Consider the following 26,836-nt stretch of genomic DNA (forward strand, 5'->3'; position numbering starts at 1 on the left):
AGCCTATTTATCGTTTTATGAATTTGGTTTTAACTGAGACCCCTCCTGAACGGTCTCCTTTATTGGGTATGTAAACATTGGTTTTAGACTGTATGAATTTGGTTTTAATCTGGCCGCATGAATTGGTCTTTTAATTGCAGAGTTTATTTTTCTGCCCCCATGAGCCCTTCCGCCGCTTACCCCTCATGAATTGTTTCCCCGCACTTGCTTTTACTATTGCTGCTCTCATCTATGAATTGGTTTTAACTTCCTGGTTTACTGCTTTTAATCATATATATATTTATGGTTTTAATCACCTATGAATTGTCCCACCCTCTATGAGTTGATCTATGCCTGACTTGCACTTCTTCACCTTATATGAATTGTTCCCTCACCTATGAGCTTTGTTTTAACTTCCTATGAAGTAGCCTGCTTTTATTCCTGCATTCATGAATGTATCCATGAATTGCCCTTGCTTTTAATCTTATGCTTATGAATTAATCCATGTATATGAATTGCTCCTGGTTTTTAATGCTTTTAACCCATCATGAGTTACGTATGAAGTATTCCCATGTATGAATTGATCAATGTACACAGATATTAATTATTGCTGCTTGTATACATGAATTGCTCATTGCTGCTTATATCACTATGAATTGCTATTACTTATGAATTATTGCTATTTATTCTGACGGTTGCACTTAGCACACCTCCTGGTGTGAACCCAGAGACCTGCAGCCCATTGGCTGATCTAAATTGCACTTATTCGGTTAGGTGGTTCTCTAAACTAAATTTTTGAGTGACGCCTCCCCCTCCTTCCCTTCCCACTCCTTCTTCGCTCAAAGCTCGACCACCGGACATTGCCGACCACCTCGCCTTTGAAGTCAAGTTCGGAGACCCGCGCGCCTGACGTCACGGGGTCTCCGAGGGGGGGAATTGTTGCCAAGTAGGCCCCCTCCCCTGCTTTAAGGCCTGCTATGAACTGTGTTAAAGTTTCCTGCATTGCTGTTTTATTGCTACACAAAGATTGCTTTGCACGTGTGTGTGTTAATACACGTGTCAGTTTCCTGCCTGCGTGTCAATTGCCTTGCTGCTACAATAGACTGTGTAGTTCCCTGACTCCATGTTTGGATAACTGCACAAAGGACTCTTTTCCTGGGCAGCCCTGCCCAGACCTGTATCTGGATTTCCCAGTGTGTGTTTGGACTGTGTTACAAGTGTGCTCCGTGCCTGCATTGCCATCTACCACAGACCGTGCCTGTTCCCTGCTTTGGACTGTGTTTTAAAGTGTTGTTCCCCCTGCCTCCATGGAAGCCTGCCTCATATGGGCCCAAGCCGCTGCTAGCAGCCGGGCGCCTGCCAGGGAAACCTCCAGCGAGCCTGGCTAGGCGCTCCCTGGTCAGTTCCCGCCTGGAGCCTCCCGCGGGTAGGTCGCCGAGCTTGCCCCCGCTACCGGGCAGCCTGCTATCCAGCCCCAGCTATGCCCAGCCGGCATCCATGTTCTCAGGCACCCAGAAGACCCAGAGGAAGAGACTGCTTTGGGAAGCCATTTCGGCGAAGCGGGCACACCACGTCCGCAGCGAGAGTACCTCGCCCCGCTCTGCATATCTTAGGAGCCGCCCCGGAGAAGGAACTAAGTGCCGACCATCCCAAGCACTTAGAGAATGCATCTCAAAGAAACCTCCGCATTCCAAAGCTGATGACATCAGGACAAGCCCTGTCCGCTGGAACATCCTTTCAGCCCACTTGGATTTCCCCCTCCCTCTTTTGTCCCCTCTTCCTGAGGTGTCACTTATCACAATCTAATTACCAAAGTGGCCCATCCAAGCCATTCAGTGACCCATTAGACCCTTTGTTTTAATCTGTGAGAACCACCAAGTACAGCACCAGCCCCAGGGTACGTTTTGGGGTATTTAAGCTGGTCTCCCAGACCACTCGGTGCCTCGGCCATTCCCTATCCAGACCTCCTTGCTGTCCGTCTGTGGTTCCAGTGCTGGCATTGGGCCACCCTCGCTGCCGTGTCTCTGCTTCGCTCCAGGATTGTGAGTATTTCCCTTACCATCGTTGGGAACCAGCTAATGCGAACGTCTCTGTATTTCATACCCTGTATTTCTTAGGTCTTGTGTGTTCTCTGTATGATTGTGCAAGCTAGGCTTACGCTACACTCAATACACGTGTTTGAACCTTACTCCTTGTCTGCCTCTTTTTCACTAGAGTGTCTGGGATCGGGACCTCCGTAAACATAGGTTATGATCCGCGCTTAATTTTAAAGTTACAGACTGCTACAGCTAATTCCCCATTACAATAAAGAGCAGTTCTGGTAACAAGCTGTTGCAAAACGCGTAGGGGTTATACAATTATTAAAGACTCTTCCCTTTGCACCATTTGCCATTTTTTCCTTCATTCTATGATAGGGTTGCCATCTCCAGGTGGTGAAATTCCTGGAGATTTTGGGTGTGGAACCAAGAGATGGCACATTGGTTGTTGTGGATTTTCCGGGCTGTATCGCCGTGGTCTTGGCATTGTAGTTCCTGGAACTACAATACCAAGACCACGGCGATACAGCCCGGAAAATCCACAACAACCATCGTTCTCCGGCCGTGAAAGCCTTCGACAATATAAGAGATGGCACAGTTTGGGGATTGGAAAAACCTCAACTGGGTATAACGCCATAGATAGTCCTCCCTCCAAAGCAGTCTTTTCTCCAGGGAAACTGATCTCTATGGCCTAGAGATCAGTTGTAATTCCCGGAGGTATCCAGTCACCATTTGGAGGTTGGAAAGCCTAGGCATGAAAAGAAGGATTTGAGTCTAGTGGCACCTTAGAGACCAAAAAGATTTTCAGGCTATAAGTTTTTGTGAGTCACAGCTCACTTCTTCTGAAACGATAGTATCTAAAAATATTATATAGTATCTGAAAGATATATAGTATCTGAAGAAGGGATAGTGCCTTTGAGTCATAGCTGGCTTATGGTGACCCCTGGTGGGGTTTTCATGGCAAGAGAGTAACAGAGGTAGTTTGCCATTGCCTGCCTCTGCAACCTCGGTCTTCATTGGAGGTCTCCCATCCAATTACTAACCCACACCAACCCTGCTTAGCTTCTAAGATCAGGCTCACCTGGGCTAACCAGATCACAGCCTCCAAAGCTTATACCTTTGAAAAAACCTCGTTGGGCTCCAAAGCACCACTGGACCCAAATCATGCTGTTCTACCACAGACCAATGCGGCTACCCACCTAAAACTGGAAATCAGTTATAATTCCAGGTCTCCAACCACTACAGAGGTTGGACAGCCTAGGCATGAAAAACTGGATTTGAGTCTAGTGGCATTTTAGAGACTAACAAGATTTTCGGGGTGCAAGCTTCAAGAGTCAGAGCACCCTTCTACAGAAACTATAGAATCTATATATGGTATCTGAAAAATGGGGCTTTGACGCTCTAAAGCTTATACCCTTGAAAAATCTCGTTGGTCTCTAAGGTGCCACTGGACTCAAATCCTGCTGTTCTACTGCCTAACCAACCTATAACTGGAGCTCAGTTATGATTCCGGGAAACCTCCAGACACCACCTGGAGGTTGGGACCCCTAGTAAAGGCTGGTTCGTACAACCCCGCTAGCCTCTCAGAGCTTTCCTCGCGTGTAAAGGTGTCGCCGAGGCCGCCCCGCCGCTCCCTCCTGCGCCGCTTTCGCTCCGCTCCGCGCCGCTCCAGGCGTGCGTCCCGAGCGCGCTTCTCTTCAGCCGCGCCCGGCCTTGCGCGCGCGGCCCCTTCCGCCGGGTTTGCCGCCCCCGCCCCCCGCCCGTTCCTCTTGCTGACGTCAGCTTGCAGCCTCCCTTAGGCCGGCCCTCCCCTTTCCAGTGCTGCAGCGCCCTCCCCGCCGCCGCCTCCTCCTCCTGCGCGGGTCCTGGCGAGGGAGGCGAGCGCACGCGAGGCGAGCCAGCGCGCCGGCTTCTTCCCTCGCCGCCTCCGGTGGGCGCCGCCCTCGACGCGCAGCCCCCTTCGCCCGGCCGGGCCCTTCGCAGGCAGGAGGCTTAGCCCGGGCGCGGCCCCGGTCGGCTTCGCTTCCCTCCGGCTTTGCCCGGCGCCGCTGCCGAAGAAGAGGAGGGAGGAGGAGCGGGAGGAAGATGGCGAAAACCGAGCAGGTCCTGAGCCTGGAGCCGCAGCACGAGCTCAAATTCAAAGGTAAGGCGGGGGAGGGCCGCCTTCGCCGCCGCCTCCCCCCGCCCCAGCCCCAGCCGGCGTCGGGCGCGCTCTGCTGCAGCCGCCTTGCCCAAAAGGGCTCCGCTCCAGCGGCAGCCATTTTCGGGGGCCGGGGCTGGGCGGCCGCTGGCTTCGCTAAAATGTCCTTCAGCCTCGAGGGAGCGGCCGCGCTGGCTCTCCGCGCCCCGGCTCTCCTCTCCCTCCCTCGCTTGGGACGACATTGAGGAGCCCTGGCGCCTGCCTGCGGCTCGGGCCTCTTCTGGCCCTGGCGCTGCTCCGCCGGCGCGAGAGAAACCCGCGTATTTGTCTCCAGGCGGGGCTGCCTAGGGGGCCCCTTGTGTGGAGGCTGTGGCGGCTCCAGGGCGCGCGAAGCCTTTGGGAGCCCCTCGTTCCTTAAAGCCTTTCGGTGGCTCCAGAAGGCCCGCAGGATTTGAGTCCAGCGGCCCAACCAGGTTTTCAAGGCTGGAGCTTTCGAGAGTCAAAGCTCCCTTCTCCAAACACTATAGTATCTGGACGTAGCTTCAGGTATCTGAATATAGTTTTCTGGTATGGTATCTGGATATGTATATGGACACAGTTTCAGGTATCTGAAAAGTATCTGAGTATAGTTTCAGGTATAGTATCTGGATATATATATATGGACACAGTTTCAGGTACCTGAAAAGTATCTGAGTATAGTTTCAGGTATAATACACAAATATATATCTGAACTTAGTTTCAAGTATGTGAAGAAGGGAGCTTTGACTCTCCAAAGATCATACCCTGCCAATCTTGTTGGTCTCTGAGGTGCCATTGGACTCAAATCCTGCAAGAAAAGGCCTTCACTGTCCCTTCACGGTGAAGAGTCTTTAGCAAAAACAGTGTGGCCTCAATCCTATACACACTTACACTGAGTCCTATTGAATGAAGTAGGACTTACTTTAGTGTCAGTATGCCTAGGGCCGTGCTACGTGTCTAGTTACAAAAAAACCTCAACAAGCATGATTATATTGTTGCACAATCCCGGAGAGGCAAGCTTCCAATTTCTCCTCTGCTTTGCATATTAAGAAAGGGTTTTTAAAAAAAAGGGTTTAGACTGTCATGACTGTACAGTTGCCAGCACTTACAACTGAATTCTCACATCTTTTTCTTAGAACTAGTTAAGTATCATTCACTTCACTGGGACTTGCTTCCAGGTTAGGGCACTTACAGCACAGTGCTAAACAGAGATACAGGTTGCAGCTCTTGAATTGCAACTGTGCTGAGCATCATAATGTTAAAGTTGCAACATTTTGAGGATTTGGTGGTGTGGGAAGAGAGGCCCCCAGATAGGTGAGGCTATACTTTATTCGGCCTTATGTTTTGGAGTGGCATTTCTGCAGTACAGGTTGCAGGGTTACTGGTTGACATTTTGAGGAGCAGAACAAAATATGCTCAGTTAATAGACTCTGACTCTCTCCCTACTTTCTTGGGTTTGAAGAGGTGCCCTCTTGCTGCTTTCAAGAACCTCAGATAGCTGCTTGAGAACTGTCAGTTTGCATACGTAGCGGAACTGGTTTCAGTTTGTGTTGCAAGAAATTCTGGGACCTTTGGCCCACTGTGTAACAGTATACCTTTTTTTTTCCAAGAGGGAGAGAAGGTAAACATCGGCTATTCTTAGAACTGCAGCCAAAGAGAGAAGCTTCCAAATACATTAACCGATTCAGGGTTTTCTTTTCGGCTTGTGCTTTTAGAAATTAAACACTGAGGAAATAACCGATGCCCTTTACAGACAGGGCTGCTAGTAACTTAATAATAAGAGATTAGACAACAGCCAGCAGGCTTATTTATAACGTGTGCATCATAGAAGTTTCAATTTGCAGTGGTGTTGCAGGTAGTTAAGCAACTAACTTTGGAGGTTAAATAATTTGTTTAAAGTTAATTGACTTGCTGGAGTGTGGTTGGCACTTGTGTATAAAATTGCATTCATCCCACATGCAGCTATAGCCACAAATATGTAGCGTAGGAGTAGCAGTGTAAACATTTTTTTCAGGTAGGTATCTAGCTGTGTCAGTCTGCAGTAGAACAGCAGGATTTTAGTCTAGTGGCACCTTAGAGACCAAGAAGATTTTCAGAGTATGATTTTCAGAGTGTAAACATCTGATTTGAAGTGTGAAAGGGTATTGAAATCGTTTGGGTCTGCAGTAAGCAAAACTGTAATATGGCCTCAACTTAAACTATAGAGTCTTGTACTACCTTAAGGACGACTGAATTTATTGTGGCATGAACTTTTGTGGGAAAGGTTTAATCAGATTGTGATGCAGGCAAGCAAAGGTATTGATCGTGTGTGTGCATCTATTTGTGTGTGGCCTAGTGGTGGGAAGAGACTGTTTTTGCATGAGGAATTAAAAATGAGTAAGAGATTGACTCATGTATGCTATCAACTGAAGTAAACAAGACTCGGCTGCTACAAAGGGTCATGAAACCAGAGGGATATTTCTAGGCACACCCACCCCTTATGGGCTGAGGCTCCATTTGCATGACATATGAGATGCTTACAGTGAGAACGGCTCTAAATCATAAGACCTGATGAAATTCTGGGAAGCTTCAGGCTCACGTTCTATCCATGCCTTAAACTTCGTTTGATTGGTTATTGTCATCAGCAGTGGAACACACTGAAATACTCACCCGACTGGTTTCAGTGTTGCAATTTCATCTCAGTTTGTCTCCATTCATTCTTCTGTATAAACTTGTCTGGTTTATCCTAGGTAACTATAGAAGGAATTGGTGAGTAGTAGCCCATATAATGCAAATTACTAACACTAAGGAGAGTGGAGAGAGAGAGAATGGTAATAAAGTTGAGCTATTTAAAAATCAGGTTGTAACAGCTTTTCTTCCCTTTTTCTTAAAGGCTTTGACTTCAATTCACAGACAGTTTACTGTGTAGCTCAATTAGTCTGCTAAATTTTCTAGAACATGGCTTTTATGCAGACAGACTAGCATGATGTGTAGACGAATTTGGCCTTCCTTGAAACTAGATTGAAGGAGTACTGTTGGATCAGCAAGCTGTCTTGTATTTACTAACATGTTTTGTTTTAAAGGCTTTAAAAAAACATTGGTTGGTAAAAATCTAAATAGTTGTCCCAGTATGCTTCCACAGAACATAGGATGGAAATAAACTGATATTTGCTGGGGTTGAAAAGTTTTTGACTGTGAAGAAAAGCGTTCTTCGGCTGAGTGTAATAATGAAGAGTATACATTTGTACATACATGTTCAGTATCAACATAAATAAGGGTGCTTTCTTAAGCAGGACCTACTGCTGAGTATCTTGCTGCACGGTGGTTACTTACAGGCTATGTGGTTATATAGGGAGTAAGAACTTGTGTACTAATTGCAAAATACAGTGAATGAATAGAAGATGGGGAAGAGGACATGCTTGGAAAAAAACAGAGCTGATGAAATGTTTCAAATACACAGATGCCCCGGGTGACCAAGCATCCTGGATTAGTCAAGTCTGCTGTAGGGTATTGGGAAGGAGAGGGGATCCGAGGTCTACAGGGAGCTGTGATGGAGATTTCCTGCTGGCCCCTGGAAATCCTAGAATGGTAGTCTTTAATGTGTGGCTTCTAGAACACCACTGGCTGGGTTGGAAGCTCCTATAGAACTGCCTTTGTCCTGGCTTTTGAGGGGGGAGGAACTGCTGCTAGTAGTGCCCATGTGCACGTCTTCTGCCTCTTTTCACATGCAAACTGAAAGGAGCAACAGGAAAGTGGGGCCTTTCATCTGTAGAGAGCGTCCCTCCATGGCCTCTTTCTACACTATGCCTCTTCACATTCGGCTTCTCTTTCATTTTCCTGGTCTGCTGCCCTGTTCCTGCCTGGTAAAGCCTCAACTCTGGCTCTCCCCTTTCCTGTCATGTGACTGATGTCACATGCTTGCCATCGAATGGGTTTCCAGGCTGTTGCCTAGGAGTTAAAGATGGAACCTGGCTCCAGAGAGTTTGAAGATGACTGTCATAGAGGGCTTGCTCCAATTCCTAGGCAATACCACTTTGTAATGGTTTCTGCTATAGGAGAAAGGGAGATAAGACAATAAAAAGAGCCCTCCTAGATCAAACCGGTGGTTTCTCACAGTGGTCAATTGCTCCAGGGGGCTATTCGATCATATAGAAGCCTTCCCAACACTAATAGCTAGAGGAGCCAGTTTGGTGTAGTGGTTAAGAATGGCGGGACTCTAATCCAGAGAACCAGGTTTGATTCCCTACTGCCCCGTTTGTAGCCGGCTGGGTGACCTTGGGTCAGTCACAGCTCTCCCAGAGCTCTCTCAGCCCCACCCACCTCACAGGGTGATTGTCATGAGGATAATAGTAATAGTAACTTTGTAAACCATCCTGAGTGGGCGTTAAGTTCTCCTGAAAAGCAGTATATAAATCGAATGTTGTTATTATTATAATACGATGGTTCTCTTTAGTCACGACGGCTAGTGGCCGTTGATGGACCTATCCTTCTTGACTCTGTCTAATCCACTTTTAAATCCATCTGAGGTTGTAGCTATCACTACATCCAGTGGCAGTGAACCCTCTAACTTAATTATGCATTAAGTAAAGAAGTATTTTCTTTTGTCTGTCATGACTCCCATTGCCCACCCACTTCATTGGCAGCCTCCGATCGCTGATATTATGGGATAGGGAGAAATTCTGTCTCCGCTTTCTCCCCTCCATGCATGATTTTATAAACCTCTTATCATGATCTGCCATCAAAACTGGAAGATACAGAGTTCTACATTGTGAGATGTGAGTGGTGTTGTTCTTTAGCTTGTTCCTTTGTAAGTATTTTCTCCACTGAGAGAAATGGTACAAGCGGAAACAGTAACAGTTCATGAACTGGCTTGAGGTTCTGTTTCGTTTACATGTTGTGAAGAGAGTGACAGTTGAAATTCTTTGAAAGAGAGGACAAAGCTGCAAGGTCTTGACTTCTCTTTGGGGCAAATGGTTATGTCAGCAATATGCAAATGATTTTAGTGGGTCATCCAAGTTCCTAGAGAAGTCCAGCGGCCTGTGAATAGATTTGCCATCCTGGTGTGCAGAAATTAAGCAGCTGAGGCATTGTCCTAACATTGAAGTAAAGGTCTGTTAATAACTTCATCTGTTTAATTTCCGTCTGTCGACATGTTGTTGGAAAGTGTAGGATTGAGACCAGTTTAAAAAGTGGCGGGTTAGCTTGTTTATGACCCAGCCTTGCAAATATCCTCTCTCACACTTATGTCAAATAGCAAGGCAGGGAGGGAAGGTTGTTCGTAAGGTGGGCGAGGTGGTTCTTTCAGACTGTTGATGCAACACAAGTGAGTTTCCATGGGGTGGGAGGGTGGAAATGTGACTGGGAAGGCAGACTGTTTAAAAATGTTAATGAGGTAGGAGCTCTGTGTGGGCTTAATCGCAAGGCTGGTTTGACAGAGGCCAGAATCTTCTTGTTTGAGAAAACAAGGCTTCTTATCTCAGAGTATCAGCTACAAGAGTTTCTGTTGGTTCTGCAAAGTTCCCATTGGATTGTAGGAGATTTACACACTGTGCAGTGTGGCATGGCAAGCCGCTTCATTATTTTAGGAGTGTTGGAGGGTAAAGTTATAGCTTCAAACTCTGTTGGCGTCCAGTGAAGAAAACTACATCTCAGGCATTGAGGAATAATGCCTGCTTGCCTGTCTTGGGGGAGAGATTGTAGCCATCAAGGGCTGAGCAACCACCCCTTCCACTCCCTGTACAGTAGTTTGTTAATGGTTTGTTGCTAAGAACTTAAGTTTAAATTTTTTTGGCTTTCTGTTCTATCTATGTGTGTGGGTAATGTATGCTTCTTGTGTTCACAATTGAGTAGAGAGAGAACTGGGCTAAAAGTAAATTAAACAAACAAATAAATGCAATGTGCGGCCTGTTCAGGTTCTGAGTTCCTTTGACACCCTGGAAAAGGATGGATGTCTTTCACTTCACAATATGTTTCTACATGACGTAGAAAGCGATGTACTCATTGGAAATCATTTGGGGGGTTTGCTGGATAAAGTGTACTGCAAGATGAATCTCTACCACTGAAAAAAACAAATTTTGCAAAAAGCAGTAAACTGTGGAAACTGCATGAGAGAGGGGAGATGGAAGAGAGTTACAGGGGGGGTGTGTGGAAATCTGGCACACTCTTCAGTCTAGTGCGTAAACTTACCTACAAGATCCCAAGGTGGGTTTGCAAACAGATTTTTCCTTGAATTGAGAGAGAGAAATCATTTTGTTTGAATGAGTGTTACTGATCTGGTATGCATCTGACGAAGAGAACTTGATTCTCGAATGCTTATGCTACAATAAAATTGGTTAGTCTTAAAGGTGCTACTGTACTCTTTTTGATCTGGTATAGAAGGAGATGCACTATTCCTCTCCTTTACCTTGAGAATTCAGTCTTGCCTGACATTGATATTCACAGCTAAAGGTCGTTCTGCCACTAAGCATCCTGCACCCCAGGACCAAAACTTAGGTGTTTAACACCAAGCAAACAAAAGAAAATTGAAGACCTGTGAGATCAGTGCGTGGGTGGGGTGGTGAAGTTAACTTGAGGAATGATTCTAATGCAGAACGGCTGTAACATTCAGTGAGCCCTTTTCCTGTCCTCATAGACAAAACACATTCCAAGTGGAACTGGAGAGACCTTAAGCACAGACCCTGTGGCAGAGCTATTTTTATTGCATTCTTGCTCAGTTTTTTTTTTAAAGAAAGATGTGTCTGGACAGGCCATTACTAGCAGCCCTTCTCTTTGGAATTCATCAAGTTATTTTAGGTTTTTATGTTGTTCTAGAAGCGTCATTTCATGGCGACATTCTCTAGAAGCCCTATCCTCCAACCACGTTAAAGTGAATACGTTACGTGAGACAGTCTGGTAGATTGTATTGGCTGGCTGGCTTCCTTAGCAGGACCTGTTCTCCCCACCCCTACACACACAAATGCACACATGGACATACAGACATGCATACTGAGAAGCTTATTTAGCATAATCTCATCTGATGACTCTCCGTTGGCAGTGGTGATACTTGCTGAATGCAAAAACCTGTTTAAACATTGCTGTGTTTTCTGTCTCGCCTTCTCCTTTACAGGAAAATTACTGTTCCGTAGTGGTTTGTGTCTAGGAAAAATGGGGCGGGAGGGCCTTCAGCATCAGACATGGGATCTGTATCTTGTCACTTTCCCAAATCAAGGATGATATTTCAGAAATGGCTTGAGGCTTAGCAGTGCAGTTTCCACGCTCTTGCTTGTCACCAAGAGCAGAACTGAAGTGATGTCTAAAAGTGTCTGTGGCTGAAAAGGGGAGGTTGATTTGAGAATGTAGTTGGTGTAGGATCCTATTCGTAGTAGAGAATACAAACTCATAAATGATATTTGACAGGGAGTGGAGAAGGCATAATCAAAACAACCAGCCGCTGTTCATCAGATAACATTTAAGCTAATATATGGCGTTTGAATTTCAACAAGTTTCGAGAGGAAAAATTGTATCCAAACCCACGTTTAAAAGAAGAGCTTTCAGTTGAGACTGCTGGTGTAGTGTAGCGGTTAGAGTGTCGGAGAAGGAATCGGGAGGCCTGCATTCAAATCCCTACTAAAGCCACCGCGTTTGTTTGATGTCTTTAGACCAGTCACTCTCTTGGCTCAATATGTCTTGCAGGGTTGTTGGGAGGATAAAATAAGGGGAAAGAGAACCAAGTGCACCTCTCTGAGCTTGAAGAAAGGGCAGGATTAAAACGGATGGGTTTATGTTAAAATGCCTTCTTTGTTGGCTCCTAACGAGCGTGCCCTTTCCTCTCCTCTGGTCTGCATGCATAAATCTAAGTGCACGTCTCTAAAGGCCCAATTCTAAGCATTTTTGCAAGCACTCTAAACATTTTTGTGCCATTGCTAACATCAGACAATGACTCTACGCTAAAAGTTGCAAGGACATGGCGCTTATACAGATACACCTGCACAAATGTTTGTAATGTGCGTAATATGTTTGGAGCAACATCCTTTCTTCTGCTTATATTTCTCATTTCTCGCATGCGGCCATGTGTGCTTGAACTTCAAGTTCTGTGCCACTTTTCTGGAAGCTTCCTTGCAGACTTGGAGTAAGAAGTGGCTGATCGCTGGCAGCTGGACTGCTTCATACTAGGGAAGTGTAAATGTTTCCCACTTCTTCACAACTTGGACATTTCCCCCCCTTTCTTTGTGAATTTATTACTGGACTTGCATTATTAAGTAGCTCATCAACCTACCTTTCATCTCAGTTAGTGGGCTGCTTTCTGATTAGGACAGGGTCTTATTTTAAGCATTCAGTCACTATATTTGCACCAAAGCGTAACAGCAGGGTCCATAGCTAAATTCAGATACGGTTTGTACTTCCAGTCCCTTGAGCTCATCATGGTTTAGGGCTGCTTATCTGCCTTTGATTTCCATTTCCTTGAATCTTAATGGAGAGCCTGTTTGGTGTAGTGGTTAAGAGCAGCAGGACTCTAATCAGGAGAACCAGGTTTGATTCTCCACTCCTCTGCTTGAAGCTAGCTGGGTGATCTTGGGTCAGTCAAAGCTTCTCAGAGCTCTCTCAGCCCACCCACCTGAGGATAATAACAGCACACTTTGTAAACCACTCTAAGTGGGTGTTGTCATGAAGGGCGCTATATAAATCAAATGTTATTAATTTCAGTGGCATCCAAAGACTGCTGTACTGTACAGATCATCGCTGGTGTGATTCTGGTCTGCTGGCTGATTGGAAATCATGGTTTGTTAGCCATGTGTGATATACCAGTGTTGGATTAGGCTTTGAGAGACCCATGTTCGAATCCTCACTCTGCCATGGAACTTGCTGGGTGATATTAAGCCAGTCAGCCTCAGATTAGCCTACCTCATGGGGTAGCCAAGCACTGAAAAACAAGCATAAAGTTAGACATGATATGTGAAACAGTGCAGAAAATGGTATTATAGAAGTATAAAACAGTGCATTGAGAACTATATATTCAACAATCAGATTATATGTATTATATTATACTACTAACAAAGCCCGTTGTGGGGAAAAATACAACAGGCTCTAGAAAGGGGAGGGCGGGCAAGCAGGCATTGCCTCCTCCTCCATGACTGATCTTGGCCCTGTGAAGGAGGGGGGCAGACATTGCCACCTGCTCCACTCCTAATCCCGGCTGGGTGATGGGGGGGCAGACATTGCAACCTGCTCCAGCCTGATTCCAGCAGGGTGAAGGGAGTGCAGGCATTGCCACCTGCATTGCTCCTGATCCTGGGTGGGTGAAGGAAGGGTGGGCATTGCCACTTGCTCTGCGCCTCATCCTGGCTGGGTGAAGGGAAAGTGGGCATTGCCACCTGTTCCGCTCCTGATCCCGGCTGGATGAAGAGCGGTTGGACATCGACTCCTGCTCCGTGTCCGATCCTGGCCGGGTGAAGGTGGGGGACGGGCATTGCCACCTGCTCCGCTCCTGAACCCCGCTAGGTGAAAGCGGGGGGAGGGCATTGCTACCTGCTCTGCTTTTGATCTTAGCTGAGTGAAGGCGTGGGGGGGCAGGCATTTCCACCTGCTGTGCTCTTGATCCCAGCTGGGTTAAGGCAGGGGGGCAGCCATTGCCACCTGATCTGGGCCTGGGCTTTCTGCCGTGTCGCGCTCTCTGGAGGGATGGGCTGCCTCATCTGGGCTTCCCTCCATGGCAGCGCCCTCTGCAGGTGCACCAAGGTAGGAAGTCAGTTGTCAGGAACATTATTAGCCTTTCATATTGTAGGATGCATATTATATTATGAAAGCATCTTCCTAAACCATTTTGTTACAATATACCATGCTATCTTTATAAAAAAAAATTCCTCCTGAACTTCTCTGTTTTACATAATTTGCGGATTGACAGAAGCGTAGAAAAGCGTTTTACAGGCATTATGTAAATAGAATTGGGTTGCTTCATGATAGGCATGCAGCAGAACGAGCTCTGTTAGTTTGGCTGCTGTTAATGTGCTTCTGCATGCACAAGGGCACCCCCCCCCCCTTTGTAGCTATCACTTCTGGTGATACAGAATGCTTCAAAAGTGCCATGTTTTCCAGGCATCACGTTGCAAACATGCAGTGTGGTCCACTGTTCCTTATGCAACCCGAGGATTACAAGGTAGAAGCAGTCATGTACAAAGCAGGGGAAATGTGTAATGTAAATCACTTGCAATTAACAACACGCAGATAGCAGTGTGTCACTTTAAAAAAAAAATCTAATGTAATGCTACTTGTGGTGTTGCAGTCAAGTATACTTGTCTTCATAGATGGTTTTCATAATTATGCCTTTCTCAGGAGCATCTCCAAAAGTCCTCCATTATCCTTAGTAAAGGGTACTGATATACAGAGGTTTCCCGCCAACGCAACCTACAGTAGCTTAGATCTAGCGGACAAGCTTCGAGTCTAGTAACACCTTAAAAACTAACAAGATTTCCAGGGTATAAGCTTTTGAGAGCTTGTTCCCTGGAATTCTAGTTGATCTTTAAGGTTGATCTTTTTAGATTTAGTAGGCACTTTAGTATATGATTCAGCCTCATTGGCAATAATGACTAACCTTAAAAAGTAAATCTCCATGGACTGTGTATGTGTGCCAAGCTGTGTATGAGCAATTGGTTTGCTGTTTAGCTCAGCTAAGTAGGAGGGGCTGATCTATCTGTCTGTGTGTGTATTGTAATGGAAATACAACATAAATCTATGTAGTAACTTTGTGGTTTCGGATGATACTTTGCCTTTGGGATTCTGTTTAGAGAGTCTACATTGAGCATCCCTTTTATTTCATTGCCTTGTTCATTCTTCCTTTAGACCGGGGAGCTTCGAAATGGGCATGAAATATAATACGATCCTTTAATTTGGATGCCAGTAACATGCTTCCATATGTTCTTTCCTCCTTGCAAGCAGCACTTCTGATAATTGGGTCCCCTCCAGATCACTCTCCTGGCAGATTCGGGGATGGGGGACTGTAATCTGAACAGATTATCTATGAAAAGTATCCAGCATGTTTGTTTTTTTTAAAATGCTTATTTAGTTTGAGCTGTTGAGTCTGTGATACTCATGTACTGCCCTAAAGATGTTTTGCTCATGCAGGAGTTTATTGTCAAATCTGTTTTGGCACTAGGAATCCCTCATTATTTCTTTTTCTTTTTTGCCACGACACATTCAAACTCCACTGTAATGGCGGGAAACCATACCAATCTGGAGCGCCCCTGGGGTCTTTCTGGTAATGAAGTTTAAATGTAATGATATTCAAGTACGTGATGAGTTCTTATAACTTTTAGGATGACATGAATGTGCTCCAAGTTGCATTGACTTATAGATGATATAATCCAGCTAGATGATCTCCTGTTGTGCTTTTCAGAATAATACAAGAGCTTGTTGGAAACCCCTTGAAGCTATTCTCTTCTTATCCCTCCCTCTTCAAACTGATAAGCAGCCCTTGAGACACCAAGCAGGTCTCAGGCCCAGTCGAGCTGCTCCAGACAGGAGTCTGGTGGTTGGACCATGAGATTTGGGGATGCGTACTGCTGGTGTTCTGATAGTCCCTCTCCTTGGATCCTGATTGGCTCTCAGGCTTGGTTGCATGTTGGGTTGTGTGAACCCAAAGAGTCTTTTGGTTTCAAGTGCTATGGGCTTACAAATTTCCGTTTGGGAATGTGTGTTGTGTCTTGTGTACTGTATTGTGGGGAAAGAAAGTTGTCAGAAGTTTGGTTTTAGTGACTAAGAGTATCTGCATGAGACATCTGTCACGTGATGAAGACGTGCCCGGAGATGCAGTGGTAGCCAGGAAGGGTAGTTTAAAAAGACAGAGCTGGTGGCAGGGCAAAGGCTTTGCTATACACTGGAGCTGTGTGAAGGGGCTGTGAAATGCCAGAAGGGAAACTTCAGCCCATTATAACCTCTCCAGGTCCAAGCCCGGCTTTGGAAGGCAGTTCCAGCCCATTACCATTCCTTGCTGCCCTCTGGTTGCGATCCCACACAATTTTAGACTGGAGAGGTGAAAATGACAGTGCCTTGGGGAGGCAGAGATTAAATTAACAAACCCCCTGAGGAGCGATCTCTACCAGCTCTGTCTTTTAAAACTATGCTTCCCAACTAACATTCCTTCTCTCTGCTCTTGACGAACACGTGCCGAGACATCTCATGTAGAGAGACTCTAAGCCTCTAGAGTGAATTCCATCTATAATTCTGAATCTGCAGACTTGGGTGAGATGATACATTGGCCAGTGAGTGCAGTCAATTTTCCTCAAGAACTATCTTATTCCACGATTGGAGTTCTGACAATTTCTGCCCCACCCTACTCAGGTGGAAATAAGTACTAGAATCTTCCTCGGTACTTTCAACTTCACACATTCTCTGTATATGCTTCTGTGTCTTGCTTGTGGCAGATTAGGAAAAGCTGCAAATGGTATTCTCACCGGCCGCCTCTTCTCAGCCAGTTGGAGGAAGACAAGCCCCTCTGTTGCTAAGCAGAAATACTCAGAATCACAAGATCATAAAAGTGATGAAATCTGTATCATTGTTGTCTATTTAGTTGCTTGCTTTTGTGGTTCAGAAGGTCATTTCTATATGAGGTTCAAAGAAAGCGGTCGAGCATGTGGTTGATGAGGCACTTTACCAGAAGCATCCTGGTTATATGGTTGTGTTACAAGGGCAGGACATGAGATTTGGTGTGGTCATATTAGACTGTATTCTATCAACACCAACATGTTCAAGTACAACATTTATTTCATTTATTATTATTATTATTATTATTCATTAATGAGAAGATTGAGACTTGGAAGAGCAGCTGTGTGAGGGAGCTAGATAAGATCCTTAAAGATAAAGATGTCTCCCTGGGAACCAAGATCAAGATAATTCAAACTATGGTATTCCCCATTGCCATGTGTGGATGTGAAAGTTGGACAATGAAGAAAGCTGACAAGAAGAAAATTGATTCATTTGAAATGTGCTGCTGGAGGAGAGTTTTGCAGGTACCATGGAGAGCCAAAAAGACAAATAAGTGGATTCTAGACCAAATCAAGCCTGAATTCTCCCTAGAAGCTAAAATGAGAAAACTAAAGCTATTGTACTTTGGTCACATCATGAGAAGACAAGATTCTCTGGAAAAGTCAATAATGCTAGGAAAAGTGGAAGGCAGCAGGAAAAGAGGAAGACCTAAAATGAGATGGCTTGACTCAATAAAAGAAGCCACGTCCCCCAGTTTGCAGGATCTGAGCAAGTCTGTTAATGATAGAACGTTTTCAAGGTCTTTCATTCGTAGGGTCACCATAGGTCAGAGACAACTTGATGGCACATAACACACACACACACACATTTCATTTATACCCAGCAATTCTCCCCAATGGGAGAGTGGGGGTTAAAACCTGGTTCTCCTAGATCCTCCTCCGACACTTCAGCCACCGCACTACACTGGCTGTCAAGATTGGGATTTATTTATTTATTTTGTTCGATTTATATCCTGCCCTCCCTGCAAGTGGGCTCCGGACGGGTCACAACTTCATAAATACCACAATTTAGATACAATAAATAGTGAAAATCATTTTAAAAAAATAAAATATACAGATCTCATTAAAAAGTGGAGCGGAACAAAGGAAAACAGGCAAGGGACCAGCAGGATAGTTCACCAGCTCCTCAACCACTCTCATAGGCCTGGCGGAACATCTCACAGGGCCCGGGTCTCAACTGGGAGAGCGTTCCAAAAAGGCTCTGGCCCTGGTTGAGGCCATGCGAACATCCTTGGGGCCAGGGTCTACCAGCAGATGTTGATCTACAGAGCGTAAACCTTCTGGGGAACATATAGGGAGAGACTGTCCTGAAGATATGCAGGTCCCAGTCTGTTAAGAGCCTTAAAGGTTAACACCAATACTTTGAACTTGACCCGGAATTCAACCAGGAGCCAGTGCAGCTGGTGCAGTACAGGTCGAACGTGTGTCCTAAATGAGGTACGCATGAGGATACGTGCCACCACATTCTGGACCAGTTACAATTTCTGGGTCAGTTTCAAGGGTTGCTCTGCTTAGAGTGAGTTACAGTAGTCCAACTTGGAGGTGATTGTTGCGTGGATCACTGTAGCTGGGTCATTGGCAGAGAGGTAGGGAGCAAGTTGCCTGACCTGCCGAAGATAGAAAAACACAATTCTGGCAACTGATGAGAGCTGGGCCTCCATAGACAAGGAGGCATCCAGAGTCACACCCAGGCTCCTCACCATCGACGCAGGCATCAAAGGCGCCCTGTCTAAGGCTGGAAGCCAGATTCCTGAGCTCAACAACCCCCGACGCAGATACAGGACCTCTGTCTTTGCAGGGTTCAACTTTAGCCGACTCTGCTTCATCCACACAGTCACAGCTTTGTGTTTAACCTATCCACATACAACAATGCAAAGCAAAATCCAACCCCTAAAACTTTACTTTATTGGACTGACAGCCAAAAATAGGTCTGTGTGTTGGGAATGAAGAGTCCTCAAGCCACAGGCTATGCTACTGTGTACGGTCTGTTACTGTAACTATGTACCTATTGGGTAGTTTCTGCATTGTTGAATATGTAGTGGTTAATTGCTTGTACTCTGTTTCAGCATTGTTTCAGTTCAGATTTCTGCTGGTTTTCACATCTCTGCGACTTTGTATTTGCATACCTTATTACACTGTTTATTGAAGGTCCCAGCTGTTGATCCTAGTTACTTACACTGGTTAATCCACCTAGAGTCTCAGTGAGAGAGGCAGATAATTAGAACCAGTTTGGTGTAGTGGTTAAGAGTGGCAGGACTCTAATCTGGAGAACCAGATTTGATTCCCCATTCCTCTGCTTGAAGCCATCTGAGTGACCTTGGGTCAGTCACAGCTCTCTCAGCTGTACTCACCTCACAGGGTGATTGTTGTTGTGGGGATAATAACACACTTTGTAAACCGCTCTGAGTGTGGCATTAAGTTTTCCTGAAGGATAGTATGTAAATTGAATGTTGTTGTTAAATAACTATCTTGCAAGCAATTGGCAAAGCCGCGTATCTTCACTGCGGAGCTCAATGCTAATAATTGTACATTGTTGACCCGCAACATGCTGAAGTTTGAGGCATTAAGCTGCTTTAATCTTGTTGGTTTTGGAAAGGCTAAATCTGCTTAAAAACAAAATAGTTCCATTTTATCCGTGCTGGCTACTTTTGTTGAGCTCTGTGTTCCAAAAGACTGACTCCTAGTAAACACTTGAAAAGCTCCTTTGGTCACATCTCACTTTAATGAGACAGTCGCTTTCTGTCTGACTCCACAAACTGCTTCCGTGACTATTGTCCACATCCTGTCGTTTAGGTATTCTTACATTTCAACATTCAGGAAAGACTCAAAGGCAGGTCTGGAAACAAGTTCTCAAGTTGATAGCTCACAGACTTTGGAGGATCACTGTCTTAAATGCTCATTTTAGTCATTTACAGTGGATCAGTAATCTCGAACAAAGGTGTGCCTTTATTCCCTTTAAAAATATTTCCAGTTGCCAGTTGATTTACCTTAAATACAAATATCAGCATAAAGGGAAAGCTTCCAGAAAAATAAATGGAATGTTTTCATAGCCAATAAGCAAAGTTTTCAACTCACACTCTGAAGGCCACACTCAGTACAATAGATATGGAATACTCTATTAATATTACTTGTTTTGTATGAAATGCGTCTTACTGTTTAAGCTTTTCCCCATCTTTCATTACCAAATGCCAGCTAATGTGGCTTCTCTGCATTCAGTTCTTGTTTATTAACTATTTAGCACACACTAATGTAAAATACAGCTTCCACCTGTGGTCTGATCCAAAGTCCCAATTAACCAGCCGCTGCCACTGTTACTGAAACCGCTGGTGCAGCAGTATCGATTACTTAATGGATTATATCAGCGCATCTTTCAGCATTTCCTAATCTTTATTGCAAAACTACCAAATGTAAAAGACATTTTCTTTACTATGATGACATCTTTAACACTGTTTTGTCTTCTGTTGGAGTACTGTAATATTATATTGCATTGTAATGCTTTTTGCTGTACCTGTAGACATAATTGATCCTTCCCGTTCTGAGTCTCCAATATCTTTGCAGACTTGGTTTCCATTCAAGGCAGGGATATAAATTTTGTTTGGTAAAGCAGCCGTTTAAATAATCAAATTGTATCGCTTAAATGTTAACAAGCTCATAATCTAGCTAGCTAGTTTACATATTATCAACTCTACTACTGATTTTTTAAAAAAGATAAATGAACATGTTAAAGTGCTCTGGGTTTGGCCTTGTGCACTGATGTTTAACATTAAAGCCAGCGCTGGGGGACACACATTCCACACGCACAGATGATCCTGGAATATACAGGTAGCTTTTTACTGGTTCTCCAACCTTTTGGAAAACATTTAACATTTGCAAAAATATATAAACAGTGAGCAAATTCTTATTTGTTTATCATTTTACACCCCTAATTCATAGGTTTTCAACATGTATTTCAAAAACCTAATTCCTAATTTGAAAGAGCGTTGGTCCATCCTAATACATACGGTTATCTAATTATGTCATAAGAATCAACTTTCTTCCAGTTTGCAAAATCTTTCCTGCTAGGTCAAGTTAGAAATGACTCTTTTGTGCCAAAGAAAACCAGGCAGTTAGCCACTTAAAAGCTTTGTTTCAAGCTGCTTGTAGCTAGCTGTGTTAGGCTAATTGGGTCTTGTGTAGTAGAAGTTGTACGTATTCATTCATATTCTTGAGGTTGGCCATCCCAAAGCTCTGGAGCAGAGTCTGATATGTGAGCAAGAGGCAGCCCACTCTGATTTAGTGTAGTGGTTAAGAGTGGCAGGACTCTAATCTGGAAAGCCAGGTTTGATTCCCCACTCTTCCACTTGAAACCAGCTGGGTGACCTTGGGCCAGTCACAGCTCTTTCAGAGCTCTCTCAGCCCCACCCATCTCACAGGGTGATTGTTGTGAGGATAATAATAACACACTTTGTAAACTGATCTGAGTGAGCATTAAGTTGTCCTGAAGGGCAGTATATAAAATTAAATGTTATTATTATATAATTATGTCGTGTCAGTGTAGGGGAGCATGTCACAGGTGCTATGGGGGTCGGTTTCAGGAAATCTTCTGCGACCCTGAAGGGTGTGAGACTACCTGTTTTAGACAGTACTGTGTGTGCTTGTTTTGAGCACGTCTCTGCACGCTGTACCTTCTTGATCAGGCAGATGTGCATTTGAAAAAGGCACTTGTTGACAGGGCTTGTTGTTCTTGAACGCTTGTGCTACAGTAAAGTTGGTTGGTCTTAAAGGTGCTACTGAACTCTACTATTTTTCTCAGAAAAGCTGGCATGCTCCATTTTTGGGCCCTAGAGAAAGTGGAAAGTCTGAAGAATGTTTCTGTAGTATTCACCGTTTTGGGCCTCCCCTCCCCCAGATACAGCCGATCCTTAACCACGAATATGCCATCAGCAGACTGCGGTCCAGTGTACGGAGTAATTTTTTCCTACGTTTTAGACCAAGTCCGAGAAACCTAAGGTTCTCTTCGTCAGTTGCTGAGCTTTTCTGAACTCAGCAAACTTAAAAGTAGCATCATAAATGCTTTTCAGAGGGTGTTTATAGTGGAAACAACTGCGTCGTTTCAGCTGTGTAGAACTGGATCTGCAGTGCAAGTGAAAACGATGTGACCTGCATGTGTAAACCTGTTTGGCGTCTCCTGCTCTTTCCCTGATTTAAGCTCAGTCAAGAGGGCTCACTCACCAGCTGCAGAGGAACATGGCCTGGAATTCTTGGTGGCAGACACAGAGCGATTCCGCACACGTTGGATAATGCACTTCCAGTCCTCTTTACAGATCATTTGGAACAGATTTTTTTTGAGTGCGGAACAAAAAATCCACCTCAAACGATTGATAAAGTGCATTGAAAGTACATTATCCAACGTGTGCGGAATCAGCCACAGTTGTTGAATTCCCTTCGGCAGGGCCTGATAGACCTCTGCAGGCACAGTAAGGCTGTTACATTCAGCTTCTCTTTGGTTGGTGGGAGTTCCATTTTTTAAAAAATCTAAATGAAAGCACAGCCAGTTCTGTTCTAATATCTCCTTTGCTTTTGACTACGTTCTTGCTCTGAGCTTTTAAGAGTGTGGTGGGATCCAAATGGTTTGAATTGGTCATCCTATTGGGTAGGACAGTGGTAGTAAAAAGGGCACATGCTCCACAATCATTTAATTATCATAAACATCAAGTAATTGTTTCATTCCTTCCTCCACCTTAAATACTTGTGCAGAATCTTTGTGAATTCCACAGGAAGGGAGCCGTGACTCCCTCTTTTTTGTGCCAAAGTTCCCATCTTTGAACCCTGGTATCCCTAAGAGCCAGTTTGGTGTAGTGATGAAGAGCTGCAGGACTCTAATCTGGAGAACCAAATTTGATTCCCCACTCCTCTCCTGGAAGCCAGCTAGGTGACCTTGGGTCAGTCACAGCTCTCTCTCAGCTCTCTCAGCCTTCCTCACCTCACAGGGTGATTGTTGTTGTGGGGATAATAATACACTTTGTAAACTGCTCTGAGTGGATGTTAAGTTGTCCAGAAGGGCAGTATATAAATCAAATGTGATTATCTTTAATCAAAGGGTCTGTGTGGTGACAAAGGCATTTCTCTCCATGAAGGTGGAAATCCTGCATTGGGTTACTGCTCCCATCCTCTTCCAGAGGCAGCTTTGCATACAGCTGTGCTATGTAAATACAGAATTCAGTATCTCAATAAGCTGCATGTTTTATGTCTTAAAGTGCATGTGTTCCACATGGACAAAATCAACAGCTGCCTGTACACATGCACCCTCTTTGGTGGTTCCCACCTTATGAAACAGGCTACCTGAAGAAGTAAGGAAAGCTCCCACTCTCCTGGCTTTCTGCAGGTGATGCAAAGCTGAATTATTTGAGAGGGCTTTTTTACACAGGTAGGGCTGTACTATAAGGGAGCATCAGTAGCAGGATGGGGGCTATAGACTTTACTGTTGTGTGCTGTCTATTGCTTTGGGTATGATCCTGCCGGGTAGTTCTGTGTTGTTTAACGCATCAATCTTAGAATTGCTTATGCTCTTGTTTCAGCATTTCTTCAACCCTGTTAGACTTCTGCTGGTTTCAAATCTTAAGAAATTTGCATCCATAGACCCTATTTATTACATTGTTTATGGAAATGTCCTTGAAATTGACTGTACTCACTCACAGTGTGTAATCCTATCTGAGTCTCAGTGAGAAAGGCGGAATAGGAAAAAAAAGCATTAAATAGATAATGTCTTTTATGAAAGGGGGAAAGCAAGTTCCTAGTTCTCATTGTTGCTGTGATGGGGTTGAAAGCATGTAGGCAGTTTCTGTGGACATCTCAGAAACATGAGAATAGAGATGGGCACGAACCAGGAAAAAAATGAACCGTGCGGTTCATGGTTCGTCGCATTTCCCAAACTTTCATGAACTGCCCTGGTTCATTTGGTTTGTGAAAACATCACATCCGGGTCAGCAAATCGTCACTTCTGGGACAGCAGAAGGTCTGCAGGAAGTTCATCCCCTGTTGCCTGGGAAAGTGATTGATCGGCCTAAGAAACTGATTGATTGGCACCAGGCTGTCTGCTTCTAGGATTAGTCTTACAAGCCAGACACATCCCATCTTTACCGTTGCGTAACACTTTGGCCACACTGATCCCTGTTCTCCCTATACATATTCATGAGGATTTGCTTGTACTTACTGGCTTTGATAAAGGGAACGTAAGCATTTACTTATGAGTATGTGCACATTGCCACCCATGCAGTCTGGAAGTTGCAGCCATACTCTTCCATTGTGCCGTGGCTCTATTTATTTTTAAAAAACATTTGTATCCTTCCTTTCCGCCCTCAAGGTTGCAAAAAACAATGACAGGTTTGAAAAATCAACTTTAAAAATTGTACACACAAAAATTGCACACAGTAAGGGAGTGCTACCAGGTGAGCACATTACTCCCATCCCGAGTCCTTCTAATTTTACAGCCAATTCAAATAATGTGGAAATCTGGTGTTTTGCTGTTTTCGGTGACTTGCATTTGTGACGAAGAGCTTATGCGACTATAAAGTTGGTTAGTCTTTAAGGTGCTACTGGACTCTTTACTATTTTGCATTTGTGAAGACATTGTAGTCCAGGATCGAAATAACCCTTCCTCAGACGGCACAGTAATATTCTGATCTCTTTTCTGCTCTTTGCTGTCAACAGCTAATAGGCAAGCAGTGAGAGACAGGATCAGCGAGCACAACAGTGCCCCCTCTTTGCATTTCCTGCTTCTGCACAAGCTGTCTTTTGAACGCTTGTGTCAGATACAGTTGTGAGCACAACCAGAACTGTTAAAATCATTGTGCTGAACAATGCCTTGCTTCTTATGTAGACAGAAGAGTACAGTACATGCCTGCATTCGTCTTTGTGCTCTCTTCTAACCCTTCTTTGTAAGCTACTTTCTATGGTCTTTTATTGTACCTGTGAATAACCCACACAAGTGCAGATTTTAAGGGACTCTCTTGTTCCCTCTCCAGCAAGGAAGGAATGCCCAGTATTCTGACTGCTGTTTTTGTAACCAGGGGCTCACAAATTTTGACTTTCCTTGATAGCCAGCTGTTAATTTCGATTGCTACTAAGCTTTCTTCTCCAAGAGTCTCACCTCAGTGCGTGTTTGTCAAGTGTAGGGAGACGCAATGTTAGCCAGGAAGCGTAGTTTAAAAAGACACAGCTGGCAGAGATCGCTCCTCAGAGGGTTTATTAATTTCATCTTCGCTCTGTCAGTTTTACCTTTCCAGCCTAAAACTGTGTGGGATTGCAACCAGAAGGCAGCAAGGAATGGAAATGGGCTGGAGCTGCCTTCCAGAGCTGGGCTTGGACCTGGAGAGGTTATAATGGGCTGAAGTTTCCTTTCTGGCATTTTACAGCCTCTTCACACAGTTCTGGTATATAGTAAAGCCTTTGCCCTGCCTCTGGCTCTGTCTTTTTAAACTACCCTTCTCAGCTAACATTGCATCTCCTGACACGTGTTCTTCTCATGTCGTGTAGAGAGACTCCAAATTGTCTGGCACATTGAAGATTCACGGGAGAGGCTTGGATGGACATCACAACAGGCTTTGGAGGAATTCAGCAGCAGTGATAGCTTTGTGCTACTTATAAATTTGACTGAAACCTTGTCCATAGAGCAGCACAGCTCCAAAGAATCCTGTGTGCGTATGGTAAAGAAGTTGGAAGAGGAATCTAAGTGCAGTTTGATTGAAGGAGCATTGAGGATAGCTGCCTATCTTGTTTGCTTCGTTGTATGTACTTTGCTACATACATGAGATCTTGTAAAGGGCTGTGGCTTGTGTTGTAATAAGGCCATTTCCTTGATTTTCTTGGCAAATCTTTGCAGTATTGTTACTCGGTAATGTAAAATTTCCAGGAATTTTGAAGCCACGGGGGAAGAGTTTGGGAGGGAAGGGTGGAAATGTTGAGGGAAATTGACATATATGCAGTACTTTCCTATCAAACCTAAACTACTTTTACTGATTTACCAGCATAAAAAACACAGTTTATAACATAGCTGGCATATAAACGTTTACTGCTTGGCATATTTATGGAATTTAGAAGTATAAACAGCTTTTTTTTCTGTAACAAACTGCAGGTAAACCCAGTACTTAAGAGAGAGTTGGAAACTGTTCCACCGTATCACATGTAGCGTTAATATTTTTCCATCTGAAGGGCTGGAAGTTAAAGGCTGAAAACAAAATTATGAAGTAAACAAAACAGCATTATTTGAACAGACATGATCTCATGAGAGTCGCAGTAGGTAGGACTACCAGCACCTTTGGCTGTTACGTTGAACTTTGTTAACATTATGACTTGCACCTTTTTAACTACATAGCATGCAGTCTTTCCGTACACTGAAAAATAGATCCTGTGAAGATCTTAAGTCACGATATTATGTTTTCTCTTCCTGCCTTTACCTTTCAAGCAGAACTGCTGTCAGTGAAGGGAATTTCTTAAGGCTTTTCTTCCAGTTCAGATAAATCCATACCGTATGTCTACTCCATCCTGATTATGGGTCTGCCCCAGAAACTTGAAATATTCTGTGTACACAAATAATATAATTCATTTGGTGGGTCAAATTCTGAGAACGTTCTGTTTTTTAAAAAACAAAGCGACTCAGAAAGCAGAACCTAATCCTATTAGTTCATGTGCTTGGATTTTTTAAAAAAATTCATTGCATTTTGTTCTTCACATCCTCTAGTCTTGATATTGGCCTTGGAAAAGGAGAAAATGAGTCTGAAGACCCATGAGCTTGCACCTTCTGTCATCTCTGTGAAGTTAAAAGCAGTCCACTAAAGAAATATGAAATGATAAAACTTGCTTGTTGGGGTGGCGGGTGGGGGGGTTGGTATGTCATGAAACAGTCCAGGGAGGGTTTTATCCATTCTTCCATGGACGGGGCCACCAAGGGAGAGAGAGGTCAGAGGTATAAGGCTAATTTCCTGCCAGGCAGAGACTATGTCACCTAAGTAGAACATGACTAATCCATCCTAAGTGAATAAATTGCAGAACAATAAACACTGTCCCAAGTTTGGCATCAGCACTGTTTAATCATGTTATTTTTTACACACACTCACACACATACTTCCTTTTCTTGTTCTGATTTTAAGAGTTTGTGCTTTGCTATGAAATGTTTGTTTTCATGATTCATT

At 44.4% G+C, this 26,836-nt stretch overlaps 1 protein-coding gene across 2 annotated transcripts in view; it reads left to right on the forward strand.

Moving 5' to 3' along the window:
* The first annotated feature begins 3,841 nt into the window (after positions 1-3,841).
* Positions 3,842-26,836, forward strand: part of VAPB (VAMP associated protein B and C) — a 52,959-nt gene continuing 29,964 nt past the window's right edge. For both annotated transcript variants that reach the window (XM_054980263.1, XM_054980264.1), the window contains exon 1: positions 3,842-4,158. In XM_054980263.1, the coding sequence (XP_054836238.1) occupies positions 4,101-4,158 (58 nt within the window). In that variant the 5' untranslated portion in view covers positions 3,842-4,100. The remainder of the gene's footprint in view (positions 4,159-26,836) is intronic.

The sequence above is a fragment of the Eublepharis macularius genome, chromosome 5 (assembly GCF_028583425.1).
Source record: "Eublepharis macularius isolate TG4126 chromosome 5, MPM_Emac_v1.0, whole genome shotgun sequence".
Classification (NCBI taxonomy): domain Eukaryota; kingdom Metazoa; phylum Chordata; class Lepidosauria; order Squamata; family Eublepharidae; genus Eublepharis; species Eublepharis macularius.